Source organism: Cygnus olor, chromosome 12, assembly GCF_009769625.2.
Source record: "Cygnus olor isolate bCygOlo1 chromosome 12, bCygOlo1.pri.v2, whole genome shotgun sequence".
In the NCBI taxonomy this organism is placed as follows: domain Eukaryota; kingdom Metazoa; phylum Chordata; class Aves; order Anseriformes; family Anatidae; genus Cygnus; species Cygnus olor.
The window spans coordinates 5,265,935-5,288,672 of NC_049180.1; the positions used below are offsets into that span (position 1 = coordinate 5,265,935).

At 40.7% G+C, this 22,738-nt stretch overlaps 1 protein-coding gene across 2 annotated transcripts in view; it reads left to right on the plus strand.

Annotated features, from left to right (window-relative positions):
- Positions 1-22,738, plus strand: part of CMC2 (C-X9-C motif containing 2) — an 88,617-nt gene that overhangs the window by 17,650 nt on the left and 48,229 nt on the right. For both annotated transcript variants that reach the window (XM_040571611.1, XM_040571612.1), the window contains exon 3: positions 21,992-22,068. In XM_040571611.1, coding sequence (XP_040427545.1) covers positions 21,992-22,068 — 77 coding nt within the window. The remainder of the gene's footprint in view (positions 1-21,991; positions 22,069-22,738) is intronic.

A 22,738-nucleotide genomic window follows, 5' to 3' on the forward strand; every position in this document is an offset into this window, starting at 1 on the left:
TCCAAAAAACCTCAGCGGAAAATAAATCAAAAATCAAATACCCAAATAAGGAATTCCAAATGGAATAACAGATTTTTTGTAATTAGTCCATAGTGTCTTCATTTAGGTGAGTATACAAGTGTGTGGTATGCAATAGCAAACGGTCCTGAACCTGGCTGCTGTTCACTCTCACACAGCTAGCAGAAAGCGCCCTTGGAGAACGGGTTTTCAGATCCAAGACATTTTCGTGATAAGAGGGTTCTTATATTTTAACTTTGCCCTTACTGTGATGCTGCTGTGTTGCTGTGGGTTCTGTTTTGCAGCATGGCCAACAACAGAAAGAAACCTCAAACTCTCCTCTGCAGCTTCTTGGTATTCAAAATGGAAACTCTTAAATCATCTCCTAGCTCTACCAAGAGCAAAGCATTCTTCCTTGAATTTTTCAGTGCTGGGCTTGTGTTCAAGGGTTTCTGTGCTTGGGGCTGTGTTCAAGGTGAGGGGGAAAATGATGTAGTTGAGCTAAATCTCGTTGGGAAGTTGCGTATTATTGTAGGAAGTCATGCCTCAAGTGGAAACACTTACATGGCCAGTACTCACTGGAGGTGTTCTAATGCTGCGTCTGCTTTTTAGGTCTTACCACGTGTTAAAAGATACTGCACACAGGAGTTGTGCATTGCACGTTATGCTGGGAAACAAGAGAGGCCATACCTGCAAGTGAAGTGAGAATTCTCACTTTAAGCAGAACAGCAGACAGGGAGCCTCGGCTATGAAAAAATCTCAGTTGTGTGGGTTGAGTATCTGGGGAAGAACTTGAGGAGGGTCTTTATAGGGGCTTTTATTTATGGCTTGGTGGGGCTGGCATTGTTTGTGGCTGTAGATCAACAGGGGGCAGTTTTAGCATATTGCTGCGCTCTTCAGCTGAAGTTTCCTTAAGCCCTAACACCAAAAATGGTGCTTAGTGATGTCAGTCGTGCCTGGCAAGCGTAGGTCATATAAACCTTGGTCCCTGCTGTGTCCTTTCCTTGGTCGTTGTGTTGCCGTCTGTTTGTAGCCAAGAGGGTTCCAGAGACTGCACAGCAGTTCTTCTTTTATGTGAGTTATTAGGAAGGGAGAAGAGGAAAAATTAAAGGCAGCAGTGTAGGTTTGTTGAAATTAGTAGTAGTGGTCCAAAGCTACATTTGAAGTTGGGTTGTGCGTGTAAGCATATTTAAGGATATGTGTATGTATAAATATATAAAAACAAATACAACAGTGAAAGAAAGGAAATGGCAAATTTAACCATTTCAGTATTTTTCCTTAAACAACAATAACAATTTATTATAAAAAATACCAGCATTTCGACTTGATCAGGAATGACAAGTAATGCAACTTATTCTTGATGTTGCCATAAACTCTTGTAAGTAATTATAGCTCACTGTCCAAAGTTAAATCACGTTATTATCATCTTCTTTTCAGCTTCCTATCAAAGTGGTAGTGAATAAATGCTTCTACATAGCCCCTTGGGGTCTGTGGTGTATTACAGAGAGACAGCATCTAGCAGATACAGATAAAAATAGCCTGGGGAAACCTCAAGTCTATCAAGACTCCTAGATTTTAGCGAGTGATGGATCTAAAACAAAGACACGGACTTAAACATCTATGAACTTAAGTTCAGATTCAGATCTGTTTTTATTTTACAGCTTCCCCTTATCTCTGTAAGCAGAACCAAAACCGTGGTTTCAAGTCTTTCTCCTCCTGAGGATGAGATTTATGGGCTTGAAATGGAACCCAAATTTGGTGTTTTACGCATTTGCTAGTCTTATTTTTTTAATATATTTTTTTAATGGAACAAAATATGAAAGCTACCTTAGCAGCTGGCTATTTAGTGTTTTACCATAGCTAAATTAGGATTCTCAATTTAAATGTAAAACTGGTCCTTAGGAAGGGGAAGAACACAAGATGCTGCCCTGAGACAGTTGGCAGGTGGCAGGTTCACGTAGCATTTTCCTGAAAACTGACACTCCTTGATCTTGACTTGAAGCCTCGTACTGGAATGATAACAAATTATTCCTGTTGGGCAGAGACCGCTTACAGCACAGGACAACAGTTACAAAGAAAGCGCGTGAAGGAATCAGATCAGATACACTAGAGATTGTCTGTTATAAGCAAGTATGTAGATGGAATTTGAAATTGCAGCTGATTTTCTGCAGAAATTGTATTCTATTACATTATTTTCACAGCAATATTTGAGACATCTTTCCATTAGATAACTTTTGAAATTGTTTTAAAAAAGCGTTCTTTTGTTCTTTTTGGTTTACAAATAGACAGTGGAGCTTGGCTAGTAGTTTTAGTTTGCATGGTTGTGGGGAATTGTTTAATTCTCCATTCTGAGTCCTCTTTCCCTAGGTCAGCAGCCAGCAGTGAGGAACATTAAGTAAAAATAAAACTCCTATTTTTAGTTCAGCTACATAATGTCCTATTTATATTGCTGAAATTTCAGCTAGTACCTGGCCCCTTTCAGTTCAATGAAACATCTCTCCTCCATTAGTCCTCATCGCTCTTTTTCTCATACCTGCCCCACTTGATTCTTTTGCAGCTATTTTTATCGGTTTGGTGATGCTTTTCCGGCAGGGCTCTGTGCTGACAGCTATCAATTCAAGAGATTCATCTCCAAGGAAGGGCAAGTAGCAGCTAGCAGGCAATACGCAAAATTTGGCATAATTGATCCTCAAAATTTAACACGGTGGAATTTTATTTTGAGAAAAAAAAAAAGCTGCAATCATAATGATGTATCAGTCTCTGCAACATCCAGATAAATTTCTCCTTCTGGTTTCAATCCCTCATGACTACTGAAAACAGGTCCTTTAACTTCATTTTCCTCAGGATGATACATGACAGTCATTTTCTTCTTTCCCCATTTGTTTTGTATAACTCTTACACAGCTCACCGTATTAACAAGAGACCAGCGAGAGGGAGAGGAAGAGGAACGTTCACACAAACATCTCATGGTTAGCCAGTAAACTGGCTACTATTTGGAAGAGAAATTGATAAAAATGTGTTAAAAACCTCGGAGTCTAGCAGAAGGCTGGTGTTTTGGCAGGTAAAAGATGGCCCTCAGCACACGACCTGAGAAAAAATGCATTTGCAAAAGCAGTTGTTGCCCTGACCGTGATCTTGGAGATAAGGCAGCCACTGTAACAACAAGAATAGCTCCAAAATACGTTTGTCAGCTTGAGGAGTTACAAGGAAATGTTGATGTGCCAGTGGGCATTGTTCCGCTGCCATCAGAGTGGGCTGCAAAATGGCAATATCACTCGGGTTAAGCCAAGACTAATGCAGAAAAACTCCTAGTTACACCCTGTAATTCACCAGAGACCAGGCACCAAAAATAACTTTTAAAAAACATTTTATTTATTTCCTCCGTCTGATGTATGTTGCTTGGAAGAAAGGAAATGACTTGTAAACCTACTGCTTTTCAACCGGGTTGAGTCATGCTGGAGACTGACGAGGAGCTGGACGGGGGCGGCGGAGGAGGGAATGCAATTCTGGTAATGTGAAGACCTTGTCATTGTGTGGCAAAGTTTGAGTTTTAAGAGCCATCATTATGCTTGAGAGAAATCTTTGCACAATGTGTGTGAGACACGCATGATGCCAGATGTACTGTGCTGGAAGAGATGGAGCAAGTAGTTTGCCAGGCACGGCTGGTGTATTATAACGGGTAGCAAAGCCTGATGGCCAAAACGGCTGTTCTTGGGGAAAATGGGGGGCTGCTTTCAAACGACAAAAACCAATGTAAACCCGCAACTTAAAAAGTGAACAACAAACCCTCTAACCCATGCTGCTTCACAAAATTCGGTGTTAGAGGTACAGAACACTTTTTATAAGTAGGTTCCACTTATAAATAGCTCCATATTGCCATGAAATTTCAGGTATCTTCAGAACAACAAAAAAGCTACTGTTTGTGAGTTCCCCATTTCACCTCCTTATTTGAATACAGATCTAAAGAGAATTTCTCCTTCTCAGAGAGCTCAATAGTTTTTTTGTTTGTTTGTTTGTTTTTTTCCTTCTTTAATATGCATGTTTTTATATCAGAAGCAATGACAAATGAAAAATAACAGGTGCAAATACAGGAAAAAGTACATACTGCTGCTCTGTCTCAAAACCTCCATCAGTAGTTGGGTAAAAGACTCCTTTTGGAGAGAAGGACGGTGGTTGGGAGGAGGTTAGGTGGGATAAATGTGTAATTCTGTTGTCAGATTCGGTATTGCAGACCTGAGGTGGAGACTGTGCTGAGTTTATGGTGGCTTCCTGGGTAAAGAAATCCCCATTTTTAACCTTCTTTACCTTTAACGAGTTCTGATAACTTCATGTCTTGTAGCAAACATCCGAGTTATTCATTAAATGACTAATATTCTTGCACTTTATACAGTCATAAATAATGTGTGTTAGATGTGACCATTCCTGGCAGAGCTCCAAACTCTGTTTCTGCAAATAAACATTTGTTTGCCTTCTACTTAATAACAATTGAGGGAACGAAGATACTGCTGTAGTATTTTTGCAAATAGTTGGAGTGTTTACTCCAACATTTTCCCAAATTGTTATTTTTTAGTGACAAGCACCCGCCTCCTTCCTGATTTCCCATCCTCCCCTCACCTTTCGCTTTGAGCAGAATCCTTTCCAAAGCATTCGGGTGGATCTGACCCAAGTACAAATACGTTAAATTACGCCATTGTTCTGTTTTTCCTGAAGTTTTTTTTTTCCTTTGTCTAATGCAAACCCATTTGATGCTGTCTTCTTGGCTTTCTGGTACGCAGAGTGTAAATGTACCATAGCCTTTCAATAATTTCCGCATGTTTAATTTCAGTATCTCTTTTTCTTTTCATAAACTTTGCAAACAGTTCCAAATGGGTGAATTTTGTAGACATGGTGCATTACTTGTTTCTGGCACCGTAAAAGCCAACTTAGTATAGCTACATCTGCATTTGCGATTAAACATCTGCATTTAGAGGCTGGTTTAAGACAGGAGAAGAGTGATGAGGTAATACCCTTCATTCATGTTAGAGAAGGACACTGGAGCCAAACTTTTATTTGAACTGTATGAAAAGCAGGTATTGTTCTAGAGCACAAAATGTGACAATAAAATAGGAATACGTGGCTTGCTTTTGCACGCATGCGTTCTGCCTGCTGTGAATGAGAGGTCATGGCTGACAATGAGGCCAGTGTGTAAAAACAGTTTGTGTCCCTGTGTCCTTGATCTAAGGTCCTTAGTGCACTGAGCATGGTTAAAGTATTTGTCCATCAGCAGAATATTTACAAAAATGGTGAATAGTTGTTTATGGTGGTGCTCAAGCTTGTCTGTTTCTTGGACGCTACCAGAGTAGACTGGTTTTGTGCACATCTGTTGGATTGTGTTAACCAGCCCATCAAATTAAACTCTGGGTGAAGTTCTACCAGGAAGGTACTAACGAACCTGGTGGTGACGCAGAACCCAGTAATTTTTGGAGGTGGTCAATCCCTGCTTTGATCTCTCTCTTCCCCTGCCACTTTTCCTTCAAAGGCTGTCAAAGAGTGACCCATCAAAGCAATCTGACAAAGGGCGGCAGCAGCAGCAAATTGACAGTCTGGAAGAAGATGGTCAGGGAAACCATTGCTGAAATACTGACCTGTGTTGGTCTACCTATAGAAAATAGAGCTAGAAACGTTAGTTCAGGAAAAAAGTAAATCATGAAGGAGTGCTGAGACAAATCTGGTTTTCCTGAGTAGACCTGGGTTCTGGAAATCAGAATGATTGTTGTAATTGGCAAGAACAATCGTGCAATTGCATTTTGCGAACTAGCTGAGAAAACATCATTTCATGGAAGGCAGAGCAAGGTATGAGTTTACATGTTTCAGAAAGCCATTCTTGGCACCGCTGAACATCATTTTACCTGTGTATAAACAATAAAGCATGAGGGCCAGAAGAAAGGCATGCATGGACCTCTGAGAATGTACAGAATCTGTTTTTCTTCAAAGGACTGAGCATCCTAAGGTCATTAAAATGCCATAAAATCTTCATTTTTGAACACAGTTTTGGACCTCCTGTGTAACAAGAGGCAAAACCAGAGGTGAACAGGCAGGACTTAGAAAAGACAGCCCCCAAATCTCCGTGTGATGGTCTAAACACTGAGTTCTCTGGCATGCTGCTGCCCTTTCACTTGAAATGGGGCATGGAATAGGTGACTGGCCTGGGCATCCTGAGCTCTCTACTGACCTGGACGCTTTTTAAGTCTTGGTTTTGATCATTCGGCATTCTCTAACCCGTTTTCCTATCTCTAAACCCTCTTAGGGAGAAAAAAAAGTCTAATCCATATTGTGAATTTCTGCTTCTGCATGAAGATTTTGCGTTCTTGAGCTCATTGCTCTCAAGGAGTACACTTGAAGGAGAAGGCAACACAGATGTATTTGTCCCTCTTGTCCCAAATGCCTAGTCATTAAAATGCACCAGTCTTAGCAAGCTCTATGTGAATTTTTTGTAATATTTTGGGACAATAATATTTCCTAAGTGATTGAAGTGCAGCACGGGCTGATAGGATCAAAAAACACTGCTCCAGAAAAACTTCTAGTTGGTTAAGCAGGCTTCTTCCCTCAAGAGTAGTTCTGAACCTGGTCTTTCTTTGGACCGTTCGTTTGCCACTAATTCACGTTTTGCATTTGTGTCAGTAGGATTTATCTGCTCTGATGGTGATGTCCCAAGCTCTGCAGGTTTTTGCTTCAGTTGGGTAAGTAGAAAAAAGTGATAAAATTAACAAGTGTATGCCTCCTTTACTTCAGCTGTGGCAAAATCCAATTGCTCCATCAATTTGAGTGACAGCTTTGGACAAGAAATTATCATGTTTATTTTCCTCCCAGTAATCTTGCTCATTGTTAAAGGACAGGTGAGTAGATACTGTTTCTCTGCTGCTAGTGTTCATGACAGCATAGAAAATCAGCTTTAAGTAGGTGTGTTTTAGAAATGTATGTTTTTCAGTCCTTGTCAGGGATTGGAATTTGTTGGCTGTTATGGTTTTAGTTGCTAGTTAACATATTTTGGGATTTTTTTATTCCTGGGACCTGTGTCACAGATGCCTGTGGCTCATTGAGTGCTCTGTGTATGTTTTCCATGGTAAAGATTAATACGAGCGTTAGACCTGTACACAAACTCCTATTTGTCATCCTTTTGGTTTGAAGTGAGAACTGACCATTGAATCCGAAAGTTGCCGTCCTGTTTGAAAGCAGTTAAACTGAATTTATACAATTTATTTTACAGAGAAATAAAATTAAAGCAGATAAAGATCCTCTTCACTACTGCTGTCAAATTCTCTGTTAATGGTGGCACACAAAGAAGAGGATGAACGTTTTATTTGTTGTTTCTTTACTGCTAACATGAAGCTGTTACTCTTGATTAGGATTTAAAGCAGTGACTTTCCTAGGAAATTATTCATGACTTGATATTTACTACCTTGAGTGCCTAATTTGTATGCGTTCTCATGAATTTTATCCTTTTCTAAACTCTTAGATGTGTCCTTTTCCCCTTTTCCTGTATCTCCATTACTGTATATAAACATAAACAAACACAAATTAAGATATTAATTAGGTTTTGATAACAGTATTTGCAATAGGAACCCTCCGTTGCCTGATGGTTTGAGCAGTAAATGCCACGTAATGGTGTTACAACTAAGACTTTCCACACTAGTGTGATCTGTTTTGATTTTCAGGGAGATTTAACATCTTTGAGGTCTTCCTTGCTGCTTTTCCCTCTGAAGTTTTCCTAAATTCTGGACAAAGGGGCCCTTTTTGGACAATCAGCCCAAGTTCCGTGAAGGAGTTTCTGCATTCCCCTCCAAGTGCTCTCATCTCACGGCCTTATTAACCTTTAAGACAGAACTTTTCTCGTGCAATGGTGCATAACCACAGAGGCCAACCCTTATAACCTCTCTGTTCTTATTAGGTAAGAAACTTTAACAAGTGTTAGGTCTTCTGTGCCTTGGCTCTTTGTCTCAGCGCTGTTCTCTCTCCCAGCGTACCGCAGCTTGTAGCAGTGCTGAGCCACACTGATATGGTCAGCGAAACTCCTGTGGCTGCTGCAGGAGCCGTGCACGTGGCCGTGCTCACCTCTGTCCCCGTCCCATCTGCTGCTTCCAGACGTGTGGGGTCCTGGGCGGGGTAAGCGGATTTCCTTGGGTGGTTGTGCCTGGTGTGTGATTTTTCCCTACTTCTGCTTGAGCTGGTGGTGATTCCAGAGGCAACAAAGCATCTCATTGACAGTCATCCTGGAAGAATTGTGTTGTTTTCTTTATTAAGCTGAGTTTATAAGACAGAGACTGGTGTGGGCTTAGTTCAAGTAAGTTAGAACAGCCTGGAGGGTTTTCGGTGCTATACCAGCAATCTCCTGTGTACCAATGGCAGCATCCCTACTGCAGTGTAAATCGCTGGGTAGCTCAGCATACCTTTTATTTAGCCGAATATAAATAAACAGCAGGATACTTGAAAGAAATAACACTCCAGAGAAAACACAATCCTCGTGCAATTAGAGCATTTCTATTTAGATAATTGCTCACTGAAATTATAAGCTTGGATCTAATCCTCAAAGGATACAGAAAATTGGCAGTTCCAGGATGATCTGCTTCTTTCACTCTTTTTTTCCCTTCCTAATACATAAGTATCTTTGTTTCTCAAACCCTAAATGCTGTTTGGTTGGGGTTTTTTTTTGGCCTTTTTTTCTGCTATGGTGAGAGTGATACCGAAAATGATGGAATAGCAAAGGATGCCCTGGAGATAATCTAATTTTTGAGGGAATCTGTGGAGAAGAGTGATAACAAGCATGGTAATATACTGCTGTTTGAAAGAAAAACATGACCTCATGCAGTTACGGAGGGGCTTGCCCTAATTATGAGTGCAGACAAGGTGGTCACCAGGGTGTTGGTGAGACAGGCAGCGGTCCCTGCAAATGAGTATTTACCTCAGTGAGACCGTTCTCTCTTACCCTCTTTCTGAGGGAGCCATGGTCACTGTGAATGTATATATATTTTATATTTCTAAGAACTGTACCATGGTGCTTAGACAAGGAGGTAAAAATAAAGTTCTGTTTTACTGACTTTGGATGTGAGTTTAGGAAGGTGGACTCCCTTTCTTTGCATCTTTTCCCATCTCTTCATAGTGGGTATTACCAGCCATGGGTAGACTGCTTTGAGTTACTTTACATACTTTTTTTTTTCCTTTCCTTCTCTGTTTGTAGATAGATATCTATTTTTAATCCTTAAAATTTGTGTTAAACTGAGATTCTCTAAAGCCAGAAAACTGGAAATGCAGAGATGCTTCGCTGTTAGACAGCTCATGAGAGGGCTCTGAAAAAACAGTGTTTGACCCAGAAAGAGAGTGTTTTCAAATACCGGTATGTAAAAAAAATAAAATAAAATCCCCTATAATCCATGTTACGGCTTTGTTCAGTTGTGTTTTCTTAAGTGTTTCCTCAATTCTCTGTTTGCAACTCATTTTATGAGACATTTTTGCACTTGCAGTTTTATAGAAACACTTGCTGCCTTGAACACCTGCCAGAGAGTAGATTTGTACGAATGGAACTAGAATAAAGAATTTAGAACACATTGCAGTTCATAAGATTAAAATCAGAAGTTTTGAAAATAACATTTCAACACAGAGAAATTATAGAAAAATGATCAAATTTGTTGACAAAGCAAAACGTGAAGCCAGTAAAGCAGTATAGGAATTACCCTTACTAGTATTGAAAACTAACACTGTATTTATATGAGAAAACTCCAGATCAGAAAAGTCAAACGTTGTCTTGTGTATGACTGAGAAATGCTTACTGGCTAGAGTAATAAAATAAGCCTTGAACTTTTTGCATGTGCAGTTTCTTTCTGCATATTCCAGAGCTCAGATTTTTTTCACAAATCTAGGGAAAAATGGGTGTGTAACCATACACAGTTTCTGTGCACTAGGCCTCTTCCCCAGCTCTTTAACGTTTTAGGGAAGGGAAAGGGAGTGGGTGTGAAAGTATGGGGGCAGTTGGAGAAGCCACCCTGTAAATGGTATGGGATTGTGTCATTCTGCTTCATAAAGGACATCCTCAAACCGTCGTTCACTCCTTAATCCTACTTCTGCATAACGCATATTCATCTAATCTGTTCTTGGTTCTCCACGTGATGCCCACCACCGAACATCACAGAGAGGCTTGCTGAATTTCTCTCCTTTTCGGGACCGCTGTGAGTTAGATCCTCGGGGCCTTGCCCTACTCTTTTGTCCAAACCCGGAAGTTCTGGGGGCAGGAGAACGAGGTGAAACTACTTATTTTCCTTCCACCCTAGAGTGTGATGGCACGTATCGGTTCCAGTCTAGCATAAAGTAAAGCGCACAGCTTTTGCCTCGAAGGACTGTTTTTATTGATTTGGATTTGGTAAAATATAGAAACAGTCTGCTCAGTATTCTCCCCGTTCGTGGTCAGTTTGACACTCCCAAACGGGCGCAGAGAAAACCCGCAACAATTGAAGATTATTCTGAGCTGAGGAAATGCTTGTTGACAAATTTCCTTGATTTTAATTTTCAGTCATGCTGTTAGATCAAGGCACAGCAGACTTAATGGCTGATGAAGTCATCCACATTTTCCTTTGTTGCTTGTGGTCTGCTGAATGTTCGCTTGTATTACTGCAGGACGAGAGTTTATGAAGTTAATGTGTTGTTATCAAAGCCGTTTACTGGGGCCATTATACACCTCTTTTTTTCTCCTTTTTAGCAGTCAGCCATCTGCAAGAGCTATTCATTGTAGCCAAATGATTGTGATAGCGTTCAGTTGGGGCATAAACAACAGCAGAGCTGCTTTCATTAGCAAAGGGCACGCAGAATCAATGGCTGGGGCTGATTCCTTCATTCTTAAACTTGTATCAGTGCAATTCATATTTAAGTGGTTAAAGCGGTTAACTTCTGATTTACGTGAGCTCAAGTGAAAGCAGATACAGGTCCGTGGACTGGCACTAATCATGTTGATGGGAAACCATTTACATTACTGCCAAACCTTTTTTTAAATTTATTATCATTACAGTGGCAGTGAACAAAAGCCAGAGTAAATCATAAATTTCACTATCTGTAATAGGTGAGAAACTGAGGAATCTTCTAGTGGCAGCCCCAAATTAATTCTCAACAGTCATTTATCTTCATTGTTTTCTACAGAGATTGGCTGAATGTTTTTAATACACATAGCTTTATATGAGCACTGATTATAAAATATTGTTACTTTTCTTGGTGTTAAAACACTCTTCGCTGGTTGTATAGTATTTGTCCCAGAGAGAAAAACAGCAGAAGGGGCTCCCGTGTAGTTTTCATTCCAGTAGCTTTTCAAAGACTATTAAAAAAAATAAAATCTCATGAATCTGAATTTAGGCGGCTAGATTGCTGCATTTCTGTGGGGAGTATATCGCAGATGAAGCAGGCTTTCTCAGGGGGGATTATACCTCATTACTTGGGCGAGGTAATTGGTAGTGCAAACCCCACGGAAGCATCAGCTTCGTCTGCAGACACAAGATACCTGAGCTGTCTGGAATAACCTCATTTTCTGGTCTTAAAAAAAGAGACACTTGTGCATTTAAACGTGAATTTAACTGGGGTGTGTCTATGTGTTGCTGAAGGAAATGATTCCACGTTTTGCCCTACTGAATGCTGGCAGGACTCACACCTCCTGTGCCACCTCGTGCTACCTGCCCGCGTGCCGCGGGGCTCTCAGCAATGAGGAGCACGTGCAGGAAGCATGGCAAGAAAAAAGCTGACCTTGGATGGGTCTGCACGGGGCAGCTTTAGGGAGTGGATTAAATTCGTCCTCAGAAAACTTCCCCAGAATGCATTAAAACTTTAGTTAGTTTTTCTAACTAAAAACTAAAGAACAATGTCACTTGGTGAGATTGGTATCTGCAGTGGGCAGGAGGAAATTGAAGAGCTCTGAAGGTTTTCATCTGAGCTTGTTACCATTGTGTTGCAGAAATGCAGTTGCCATAGCTAAGGTGTAATTAGCTTTTAAGGTAATATTATAGTGATTTTGAATGAGCTTCCCTAAAATATGGAGCAGCTCTACCTTTTTGTTTTGTTTTGTTTCCACAATAAGACAGTGCATTAAAAAAAAAAAATGTTCTCACATACACTAGCACGCATGTGCTCTCACACTTGATTTTTTTTTTTTTTTTTAAACCACGCAAACAATGAAACATAAATGCAGGACAAATATTGTAATTGTGATATGCATGAGCAATAAGTGTAATTTTGAACATGACAATAGTATCTGTTGTGCTCCAAAGCAGAAAAACCACATCTTTCCTGCACTGACAGAAGCAATAGTAAAAGTTAAAACATCATTTCTCAGGTTCTATAAACCAAACTGACTGATGTGCTGTCTGCTGAAATATACATTGCCTCAAAATTGATGCTGCTGTTATTTTTTATATGTCTAAACTTTTAGTGATTTGTCTTCCTTAAAGACAGAGAGAAGAGGTGGGGGCAAGAGATTCCCAGCATCTGCCCATAATGACGAATTCTTTTTATTCTGTATTTCAAATCTTTCTTGATCAAAACCATGCCATTCTCTGAACTGCGTCTCAAGAAGGAAAAATAGTTTTCAGCCTCGAAGGCAAGAATTAAACAGCTTCCCCTAGAGGGCTTTAAAACTAATAGCAAGGGTGAACATGCTTGTAATTACTCATTCTGGTGTTTTAGGGTTGGAAAATGTAAAGTAAAACAATCTGAATTGTCTTTCTAAATTGTTGCACAGTGAAAGATTTTCTTGTCATGAGAAGGAAAAGGATAGGAGATCATGAACCTAACAGAGAGGAAGACCCGGGATGGTTTAAAACTGTCTTGCAATATAGTTAGTTTACTCTTTTCTGGGCCATTACTTGTGTGTTTTATCCATTGGAGAGGAAGCATAATATTTCTCAAGTGAGATAAATTAGCCCTTCTCCTCTCTGCCATTTATATGTTGAAGCTCTGAAGCCATGGCTTCCTGCTGACTTTACTCCAGGATACAGCAAGACCCCAGCTGGAGAGGGCCTTCCCCTGCTTTTCCCCTTCCCCAATTTTTGCCTTGTTCAATAAAAAGTCATTATTTGTCTGCTTAGCATCCTGTGATGCCTAAGGGGGTCAGTTAAGTGCTGCTCCTTGCATGAGGGAGAGGAGGAGTGGGTCGGAGGGGGAAGGGCAGGGGACACATTTCCAACTTTCATTAGCCTAAATTTTTCTGAGTACGCTAATCTGGTCTGTTTGGCTGAAGAGGTTTTTGGTGCCATTGGAAGCGAGCAGCTGGGAGCTGCAGTGAAGGGGCAGCGACCTGCACAGCTGAGATGTCGATCAGTGTCTGGGAGAAAGCCTTCCACCAGCACAGCTATTTGCAAGGTGGGTATTTATCCACACCCCCAGGTCCTTCTCTCTGCAGAGCTGAGCTAATAAACTAATAAAACAGATGCCTGTGTACAAAGCCTTAGATATGTGTTGCTGAAAGCTTTTCATGTTTATATTTTATTATCTTGTATTATATGTTATTCTTTTCTATTTGGCAGATAAAGGACCTTAGACTATTGGAATAGAAAGCACAAGGAAGGGTTAATATGTCTCAGGAAAGTATACTGGCTCTTGAATGTACTGTCAGTTAAAGGATTAGCAAAGATCTTATTTCATAGTTGCAAGACAAATTTGATAATACACCGCTCTTTATTTTCTTTTTTCCCATTGGTTGAATGACTGATTTCTTCAGGAATTAATAGATACATCTTCCTTCTCTTCCCATTTCATGATCAAAGCCACTGAAGACCCACAGGAAGATGAGCAGAGAAGAGCTGGTGGCAGAGGCCGTGTGCGGTGGTATTGCCAGTCTAGTGTCCTTAGTTCTTAATTAAGTAGTGATTGAGGATGCATGGCATTGTCTTAGCAAGAAGGATGGATTCAAATTAAAACAAGCCATCAGCTCTAAATTCTTTTTCTCCAGTTCTCCCTCTCTCATTTTTGGAGGAAACCTGGGTAAGGATGAGTGCTGAATCCCTCTGCAGTGCCGAGCTGTTCAGCCAGGAGCTGGGTGAAGGTGCCATCTGCCTCCGCTCTGGCATGGGTGATGTTGGCCATCCCTGGCTGCCCTGTGCCACTTCGATGCAGAGCAAACCTGTTCATTTTCAAAGATTGGGAACAATGTCCTTAAACAGCAATACATGGAGTGTGTTCCTTTATGGGGCACGGGCTGTGGGAGTATGATTTGTACTTACACCTTGAGTTCTCCATCCTGTTAGAAGGCAAGGCAGTAGTCCAATCTGTTATGAAAATTCTTATTACAAAACTGTCATTGCAAGAGATGAGTACACATAGAAAAGAAAACACACTTAGGGCAGGTAAAAAATTTGCCAAGGAGATTTTCTTAGATCTTCACCTTCATCACCCTCTTTGTTGTCATTGTTTTCTTCATGATTCTCTTTTTCTGAAAAGTTTGTAAAATGACAAGAGCACAGCACTTGGAAAATAAAACTTGGATAAATGATTATCTAATGCAGCAGAAACTGACATTAAAATATTACAGAAACAAGTTTTATTTGCTGAAGCAAAGTCTTCAGGGCAGATCATAGCAACTGAAGTTGGTTATTTAGCCTTTTGGAGAACTGGTGATACTTTGTGATGGGAGATCAGAAGCATTATTGAAATATGATAAAAATCAGCTGCACATTCTGAAATTAGCAACGTTATTTCTTCTGGCTGTTTCGTTTTTCCTAGGGTTCAGTACCTTCTACAGGGTAGCGCACACTGGAGGACCTTTGAAATGAAAACATCCTAGGTTCGATATTTGTGTCATGCCCACAGGAGAAAAAATATTTCGGTATAAGTATATAATAAGCAAGATTCTCCACAAATGTAAATTACTGCAGCTCTGTTTATTTTAGTAGATCATACTATATAACGTGCAATTTAGGGATCTGGTTTGGAATAATGTTCTTTACAATATTTAATGCCATGTATATTTCCATCAATCTTTCTTGCAGCTTAACTAAAAAACTAGCAAATATCTATGTTAAAAAAAAAAATCCCACCAGAAGGATTTTGTTTGAGCAGTTTGTGAGAGGAGGAATAACCAACTATTGTATTTAAGCTTCTGCATTGTACTTGCAGTGAAAATAACAGAAGTCTTAGCCTGGATCATGTATCGGTTTTAAAATAGAGAAACCTAGTTTGAGAAATTGATGTGATCTCAGCCTCCTGCTGGGTTCACTCACACCTGTAACAGAATATTGAGCGTTGATATGCTTGGGTACATCAGTGCTTTTGGGCAGATGATACAGACTGGTAAAAATCTGGTACCGTTTCTCACAGATCAGTAAGAAGTTGGGTGAACAATTTTTACAGGATGTACTTTTGCCTTTAATTGTATAAAAATGTTGAGAATACTGTAGTTACTCTCATGGAAACTGTCTGCTGTGGTGTCATTCTCATCTACCCCACCTCTGAAATTCTGAAGAAAAAGTATGTAAATGTGTCAACTGAGCTGCATTTGTGATCTCATAAGTGCTGTGAACAGCTCAGATTCTTCTCAGTGTACCTGTCTGAATGTTTGTGCCTCCCAGTAGATCCAGTGATGGGCAACTGGCTGTGCCATGAGGCTTCGGTCTAAGTGCTGCCGAAAAGACCACGAGATCTGAATACAGGAAACTTCAGGGCATGTCAGAAAGGGAAAGAAGAAAGGTTATAGTACATGAGGACTAAGGAGGCTTAAAAAAAAAAAAAAAGCTGAGTTTTTTCTTGTGGTTATAGGATTTGTTACAGTGATTCTTGCACATGAATGTATGCATTCACGACCACCTTTGGATGTACATAAGCAGTACACATACTTTTCCGTTCTGCGTTATGCCTCCTCCTCCTCCTCTCAGCGGTAGTGAAAACTGTTCCTGCAGATGCTGGCAACAACCGTGTGTGGAGACTGAAGCAAGGAAGCCAGGGCTTTGAGTAATAAATGCACACTTATCCGGTAGCGTGTGTGTTTTCCGAGGTACTTAGAGTTCAAAAAGAGTAAGTTATTTTGGGAGTTTTCAGCATTGCTTCGTGGTTAATTCCTTTTCTGTATCAGCAAGAATTCATGTCTAGCTCTTGCTCCACATGTACCTGAGTGAGGGGGATAGTAACATAAGCTCTGTTAAGAAAGGTGGTGTCATAGGGAAGATCTGCTCGGTTAAATATTCTGCAGCCTGTTCTGCAGTGCTCAGTAGATGCATGAGTCCGAGTTTGTGCCTGCCCCATGAAAAAGCTGAAGCTTTGGTTGCTGCTTTCCAGTTTACTGTAGGGTTGTATGTCAGCTGAGTTGAATGTTGAGTGTGGTATCCCTTCCGTAGATCTTTTATGCACATTTTAGGCTGGATATTAGGAGAAATGTCGTTACTGAAAGGGTTGTGGGGCATTGGGACAGGCTGCCCAGGGAGGTGGCTGAGTCACTGTCCCCGGCGGGCTTCAGGAAACGTGGAGATATAGAACCTGCAGCACGGTGTAGTGATGGACTTGTCGGTACTAGGTTGAAGGTTGGACTAGATGATCTTAGAGGTCTTTTCCAACCTGAATGATTCTAGAAAATGTTGAAAAAAATATTTCCAAATTTGCTAGAAAAGTCGCAATTTCAAGGCTGACATTTGTGAATTAACTTCCTGTACATTAAATGGCCAGCAGCTTGGTATTTTGCTCTTTTATGTTTTTTTTCCAGTGGCTTGGTACAACATTCAGACTCAGCCATGTAGACAAGCTGATGAATTCCTTCAGAGGCTTTCTGCTCTAACACATTTGTCTTGTAATCATTTTTTTCAAAATGGTCTGAGAAATGTGTGAGTGCTATTCGCCTTCTACAGGTAATAAGCTGAAACAAGCAAAGTTAATGACAGTTTATACTAACACTGGTTGCCTAGATAGGGACATCGGGGACCTAAGTTACAGCTTTCAGCCACCAAATGGTATGTTATGATCAGGGAACAGCTTCCACGGCAGGTAGGCAGCATGCAGAACCGCCATACCCAAGGACCTCCAGTCAGAAGCTCTGAAGTTGTGGAACAGTCTGATTCAAAAGATTTTTCAGCCGTGAGGAAGTAAAGCAGAGATGGGGACGAAATCAGTTTCCTAGATGCGATGTTCAGGTGTCCTAACACGAGGCTGTCCTCTTTTCGCTTGCCTTTCTCTTCGCACTGCCACCCCTTTTGTTTCAGATGTGCTTGTGGACTTCAGCAATGCCGTAAGAGGAACCAGCCTTTTTCTCCAAACAGATCAAGCCCAGCGTGTAGCCGTCCTGAGCAGCAGGGAGGATGGAAAAGAACAGTATGGACTTCCACCACCTAGGGCCCTATTATACTGCATACTCTATGGGATGTTTCCACAAGTGCCAGTTCTGCTGGCACCTTGCATAGCACTTCCAAGTTCTTTGCTTTCCTTCCCTCCTGCGAAGTCTTATCCTGCCAAATTGTGTTTTAGTTCTCTTCCCTATTTATCTCCTGTTCTGCCCTATCTAGACAGACTACTGGCACGAATGTTTCAAGTCTGGCAAAGACATTATCACCCGAAAACAGAGTTGCAGTGCTGTGCCCTACCTTGGTAGGGCTGCAAAGCCAGGAGGATTTCTGTAGCAGAGCTGTAGCTTGCTGAGCTGCTGCCGTGCAATACCCGAGCATGTTTTTGTGAGAGGCTTTGTTGGGTTTCCTGTGTAATGATTTGTTTACTTACAGCATAAAGCAAATAATCAGGCTGAGTACCGCTCCTAAATGGAACCAGAGTAACCTTGTGTAACCTCTTATTACTTTCTGTGATAAAACCTTTGTAATAGACAGGCTTGCTCCGTGAGCTCATACCTCGTTCTAGAGGCTGGCCCTGCAACAAGAACATTTAACTGCTTAAGCAAAGCTGCTCTTAGCTCAGAGTGTGGAAGACATGTTTGTTTTTTTTTGTCTCAAGATGTGCAAAATCCGGTCTTCGCTGCTGAGCCTGTGTGGTTATATGTTGTATGTAGTCTCATACAGAAAACATGCTACTGTGTTGACTCTGCATATGCCTATAAAACAAGACTGCTTAGTGGGAGCTTTGGCTATATTTATAGCCCTCTATTTTCTTCAGTGCATAAGAATAACCAGGCATCCTGTCTTTTTATTTTTTAGCAGCAAGTTCTCCACCTATTCAGAGATTTTACTGTGTCATTTATATCAACGTTTTAACTGTAGGAACAAACGCTGTGTGTATCTGGCCACTGGTCTAAGAGCTGTGCTGCGGCCTTACTCAGTGACACGGAGGAGATAATTTTTTTGTACAAGTACCCTTTGGCAATTCCTGCTGACAGAGGTAATAACAATAGGAAATGATGATATTTTAATGGAGGTCAATATTTCAAAAATATCAAGTATATTGTAGTGAAATTTTGCAGTTGTCCACAGAGCATCCCAAAGGCATATTTAGGGTGCATTAAACCCCAAATGTTTTGTGTTTGTTTTAAAACTCTTATGAAAGATAGAGCACAGTAGAAGGGAAACTTGTCCATGATGTGTGGTTTTGTTTGCCGTGCACGCAGCAGACTGTCTGTAGCTTGTATTTCCCTTTTCCGGAGCAGATTGCCTCGACTTGCGCGCTTGCAAAATGTGCAAGTACAGTTGAGCATCTGTAGTCCTTAGGTTTCAATCTGTGGATGTTCTTGTTCGTGTGTGTAAGCTGGGAGCTGCAAAGTAAAGCTCAGAGATCCGTGTGCCCAGCTGTGCAGACACGTAATGCAGTTTTGGTGGTCTGAACACCCGTGGTATCTCTTAAAGGTAACAGAAAGAGGGATGACTTGACATTGTTGAAACGCGTTACTGGAAGGGGAGAAATGTTGAAGGCTGTTAATAGCTTTACTTTCCTTCCCCCATGTGAATTATGTATGTTGTAATAAAAGACCAAGTGTATGTTGGGAAGAATGAGTAATTGAATGAACTGTCATATCTCCTTCCCACTCACCAGCTTGTGGGATCCAGCTCGGGACCGTTAGCGGTGATCTCAGCTGCGGGGCAGTAGATGTGAAGTTCACAGCTCATCTAGCATACTCACAGTTAAAAATGTTTGCTCCTTGCTTCAAAGGCATCACTATGAGCTCTCACACGAGGATTCCAGTAGACCTCATAAAAAGTCACAGTCTGTGAATTGCAAACACAAAAGGGAAAAGGCTCGGTAAATAAAACTGCACTTGAGTCTTGCAAGTAGTTCTAGAGATATTCAGCCTTTGATTTATGCAGTTGATATTTTCAGGTGTATTCCTCTCAAGTGTAACTTCCATCATAGGTCATACTAAAAGAGCTGGAGTTCTTCAGTACAAGAGTTAAAATAGCTCAATCAGCAAGGAAGCAAAGTTTTCAGGTTTGCAATGACAGGCTGGATGGAGTAAGTAATTTCTTCTAAAAGTAACTTTCCCTGGGTGTGATGTATTTTAAAGCGTGTTTGGTAATGAATGCTATAGTTAAATTGAGACTTGCATGGTAAGCCTGTTTTATAAACTCATTTCTATTCAGCAGATATTTTTTATCTTCCTAGGAGATGATTTTGTATGACTTTAGATTTTGAGCAAGACTGCAAAATCTTTCCTCTATTCTGTCCAAGCTTCTTATCTACATTCAGCCCAAATAATATTTTCTGAGTGTTTTTAATATTCATCAGGGTCACGAGCCAAACCACATTACCGATCTCTTTGGACATTTTGTTCCCCAAAATTTCACCCCCTTTCATTCTTGTGGCCTCCCTCCTTGTCCCTGCTTTCGTTGCTGTTTCCCAGGGAGGCCTCTCTCTGCCTTGGATACATTTCTTCCGAACTGGGAACTGGTTTTGCTCTCCTGCAAAAGAAAAAACATAGAGAGCTTAGAAATTCCACAGCAGTATTAAAAATAAAGCCAAGGTCTAGAAAGCCTTCAGTGATGCAACTGATGTCGTTTGATTTTCTGAGGTTTCCTGAAAAAGACAGGAAAATCAGGACTTGGCATGCCTATGATAAAATGTTTTAGGAAACCTCTGCTTCCCTATATGCTTTTCTCCTTAAGGTTAGAGAGATATCCAGTATTCTTGAGAAATACCAAAGTGTGATTCAACCAAAAAAAATTGCATCGTATTTTAAATTCATAATCCCTGGTAATAGAAGTTTCACTTGTTTAGAAATCACGGAATCACCATTTAATAAGGAAAATTTATGTAGCTTTTGTATATCTCAAATGAGCACATAGTTCTTAGGTAAGTAGAAAACATTACATTAAACTTATGTGTACATATGTTGAAAACCAAAAAGAAAACTGACAATCTTTCATAAACAGAAGTTTGATTAATTTAATACTAATGTTTCCTAATCTCCTGCTCTTCTGAGAATCACTTTTAACAGGATATTGATTCTGTTTACAAAAAAAGAACCAGTTTATTAATATAATATTGGAATTGTGCCCAGATGGAAATATGTACTGCCTTGCAGCTATCTGTCTTATATTGGAGCTGAATGCTGAGGTTCACCCACCATCCACAAGCAGTATCTGACTTTACAGTAAAGGACTTTGGGGACTTTTTTCATTTGTTTTTCTTCCTATATATCCTTGGTAGATTTTCCGTAGAGATTACATGACTGGTATCTGCTGAAGGTGTTGTCCAGTGCAAGTTAAAGTGTCTAGGTTTTCAGCAGGAGATCCCAAGCTCTAAACCTGACATTTCTAATGTGGAAATCAGCCTAAGCTTTGTCACGGGTCTCAGTCTAGATAGAGGTATGCCTCTAGGAGGGATTTGTAGACACCATTTGTACAATATGCATTATTTATTTGCAAATGTAATTGTTCAGTGACTAATTTCTCAGTCACTTTATTTTGCATTTTATTAAATTTCTAGCTCCACACTTATCTCATATGTGGCTGAATCGTTAGTCTGTGTGATGTTTTTTTTTTCAGAGGAAACTTCATACCTCAGAAAAATATAGTCATGCAAATGTAGAGTGGTATGTTTGTATGGAACAAACATACAGCTCCCTTCCCCTCTGGTATCTGAGCTTTTTTAAAAAATATATATTTTTATTGTCTCTCTTTTGCCTTAATCAGTTGACCACTTTTGGAGCTTAGCACAGGAATTCGGTTGGAAGAGGAAACTGGTAGTGAAGCAAGGTGCTTCATTGATCCAATCTGGTTTAGGCAATTTCAGTGACAATACCTAAATATCTTTGCAGTTTGAGACTAGAACCAGTTCAGATGTCACACTGCAGGTTTTGCAGGAGCAGAGAATTGAACCTGCATTTTGTACAGCAGGCATACCACCACCTTAACACGCTTCCTTGTTTTCTCTCTGTAAGCTGGCTTTCAAATACAATGGTATTGATGCATTTAGAAATGCACGTATGCCCACAAGAAAAATAAATACTAGATTGTAGCTAACATATATTGTAAACAAGGGAGAAGAAATTGCATCTGCTGGGATGTGGCTGAGTTCAGCTCTATTGGCTGGAGTTTAATTTGGGGAAAAATTTCTCATAAATATGATTAAAGAATATAATAGAGCATCTAATATTTGTCTGGTAAATGACTGGTTGTGTACGAAAACCTCTCAGTCTTCCACCCTCACAGATCATTTAAACTCCATCATTCCTTGGGGTTTTAAAATTGCTTTGAGTATTTTTAAAAGGGGCTGTTGGGTGGAGGTGAGTGGGCAGCGCTCCTCTTGAGCTGCAATAGCCTCTGGTTTAAAATCCCTAATTCATCGCTCTTCCTGTTGGAAACTTGAAGACCTGAGTCTGTGAGCTAAATCTACATAGGAAATTTAGGTCTTACATTGGCCCGCATTGCAATGCCTGAGCCTTGAGGTTAAGTGATCCACAGCAAGTTTGGTGCTGAGGTATCTGCACAGGTTAGATGTCTGAGCAGGGGATCTGTAACCAAGCAGGAAAACTCAATAAAATTGCGAAAAGCTCACTGGAGAACAGTAGGTAGTATCTCTTCATTATCATAGCTTTTTTTTTTTCTTTTTTTTTTTTTTTCTTTTTTTCCCCCAGATTATGGAATGTGGAAGCTGTAGCTGTGGTACCCTGACCTGCTCGGTGGATGAATCTACCTCCTGCAACATCCAAAGGTACACCCCAGACAGTGAACAGCACACTTACCAGTGACGAAAGACTTTCTCTGAACCTCCTATTAAAAAGGTTTTGCTCTGCAAAGAGCCGTTAGATGGTCAGTAGGCCAGGGAGAGAAGAAGCCTATGGCTGTGGCTGAGGGATTGGGGCATTTGCCTGGGAGAGCGGGAGTGAGCTTCCAGCTCTGCTCCAGCAGCGTGGCTTTGTGCATCGGCACAGCTGGAAAACAAGCTGCTGGGCGCCTTGGGCAGGCGAGTCCTGGGCAGTGTGGTGACTAACTTGAGGTGGATTTGGGCAAAAGCAAGGCAGAGAACTGAGCAGCAGCAGATGCAACCTAATCTTTATTTCTTGGCTGGCGCTGCTGCTCAGCGGTCTCCTGGATGACTCAGTTACCCGGTGAAATCAGCCTTCTGAATCCGAAGGAAAAAAGCCGCTTTTATGACACGGGTAGGCTCTTCCCTGGTAATCTGTTCACAAGATAGAACATTAACCTGCTGCAAATCATCCTCCTATAATATAAATGTCATCTTCCTTAATGTTCAAAGTGCGGATTTTACACAGTGAAAACTGGGAATTCTTGCCGAATAGAAATGTTCTTATTTTAGAGCATTAATTGAGTTGCAGGTTGAGAGCCTCACTGCAAGCATGTGGGGTTTGCTTTTTGTACTT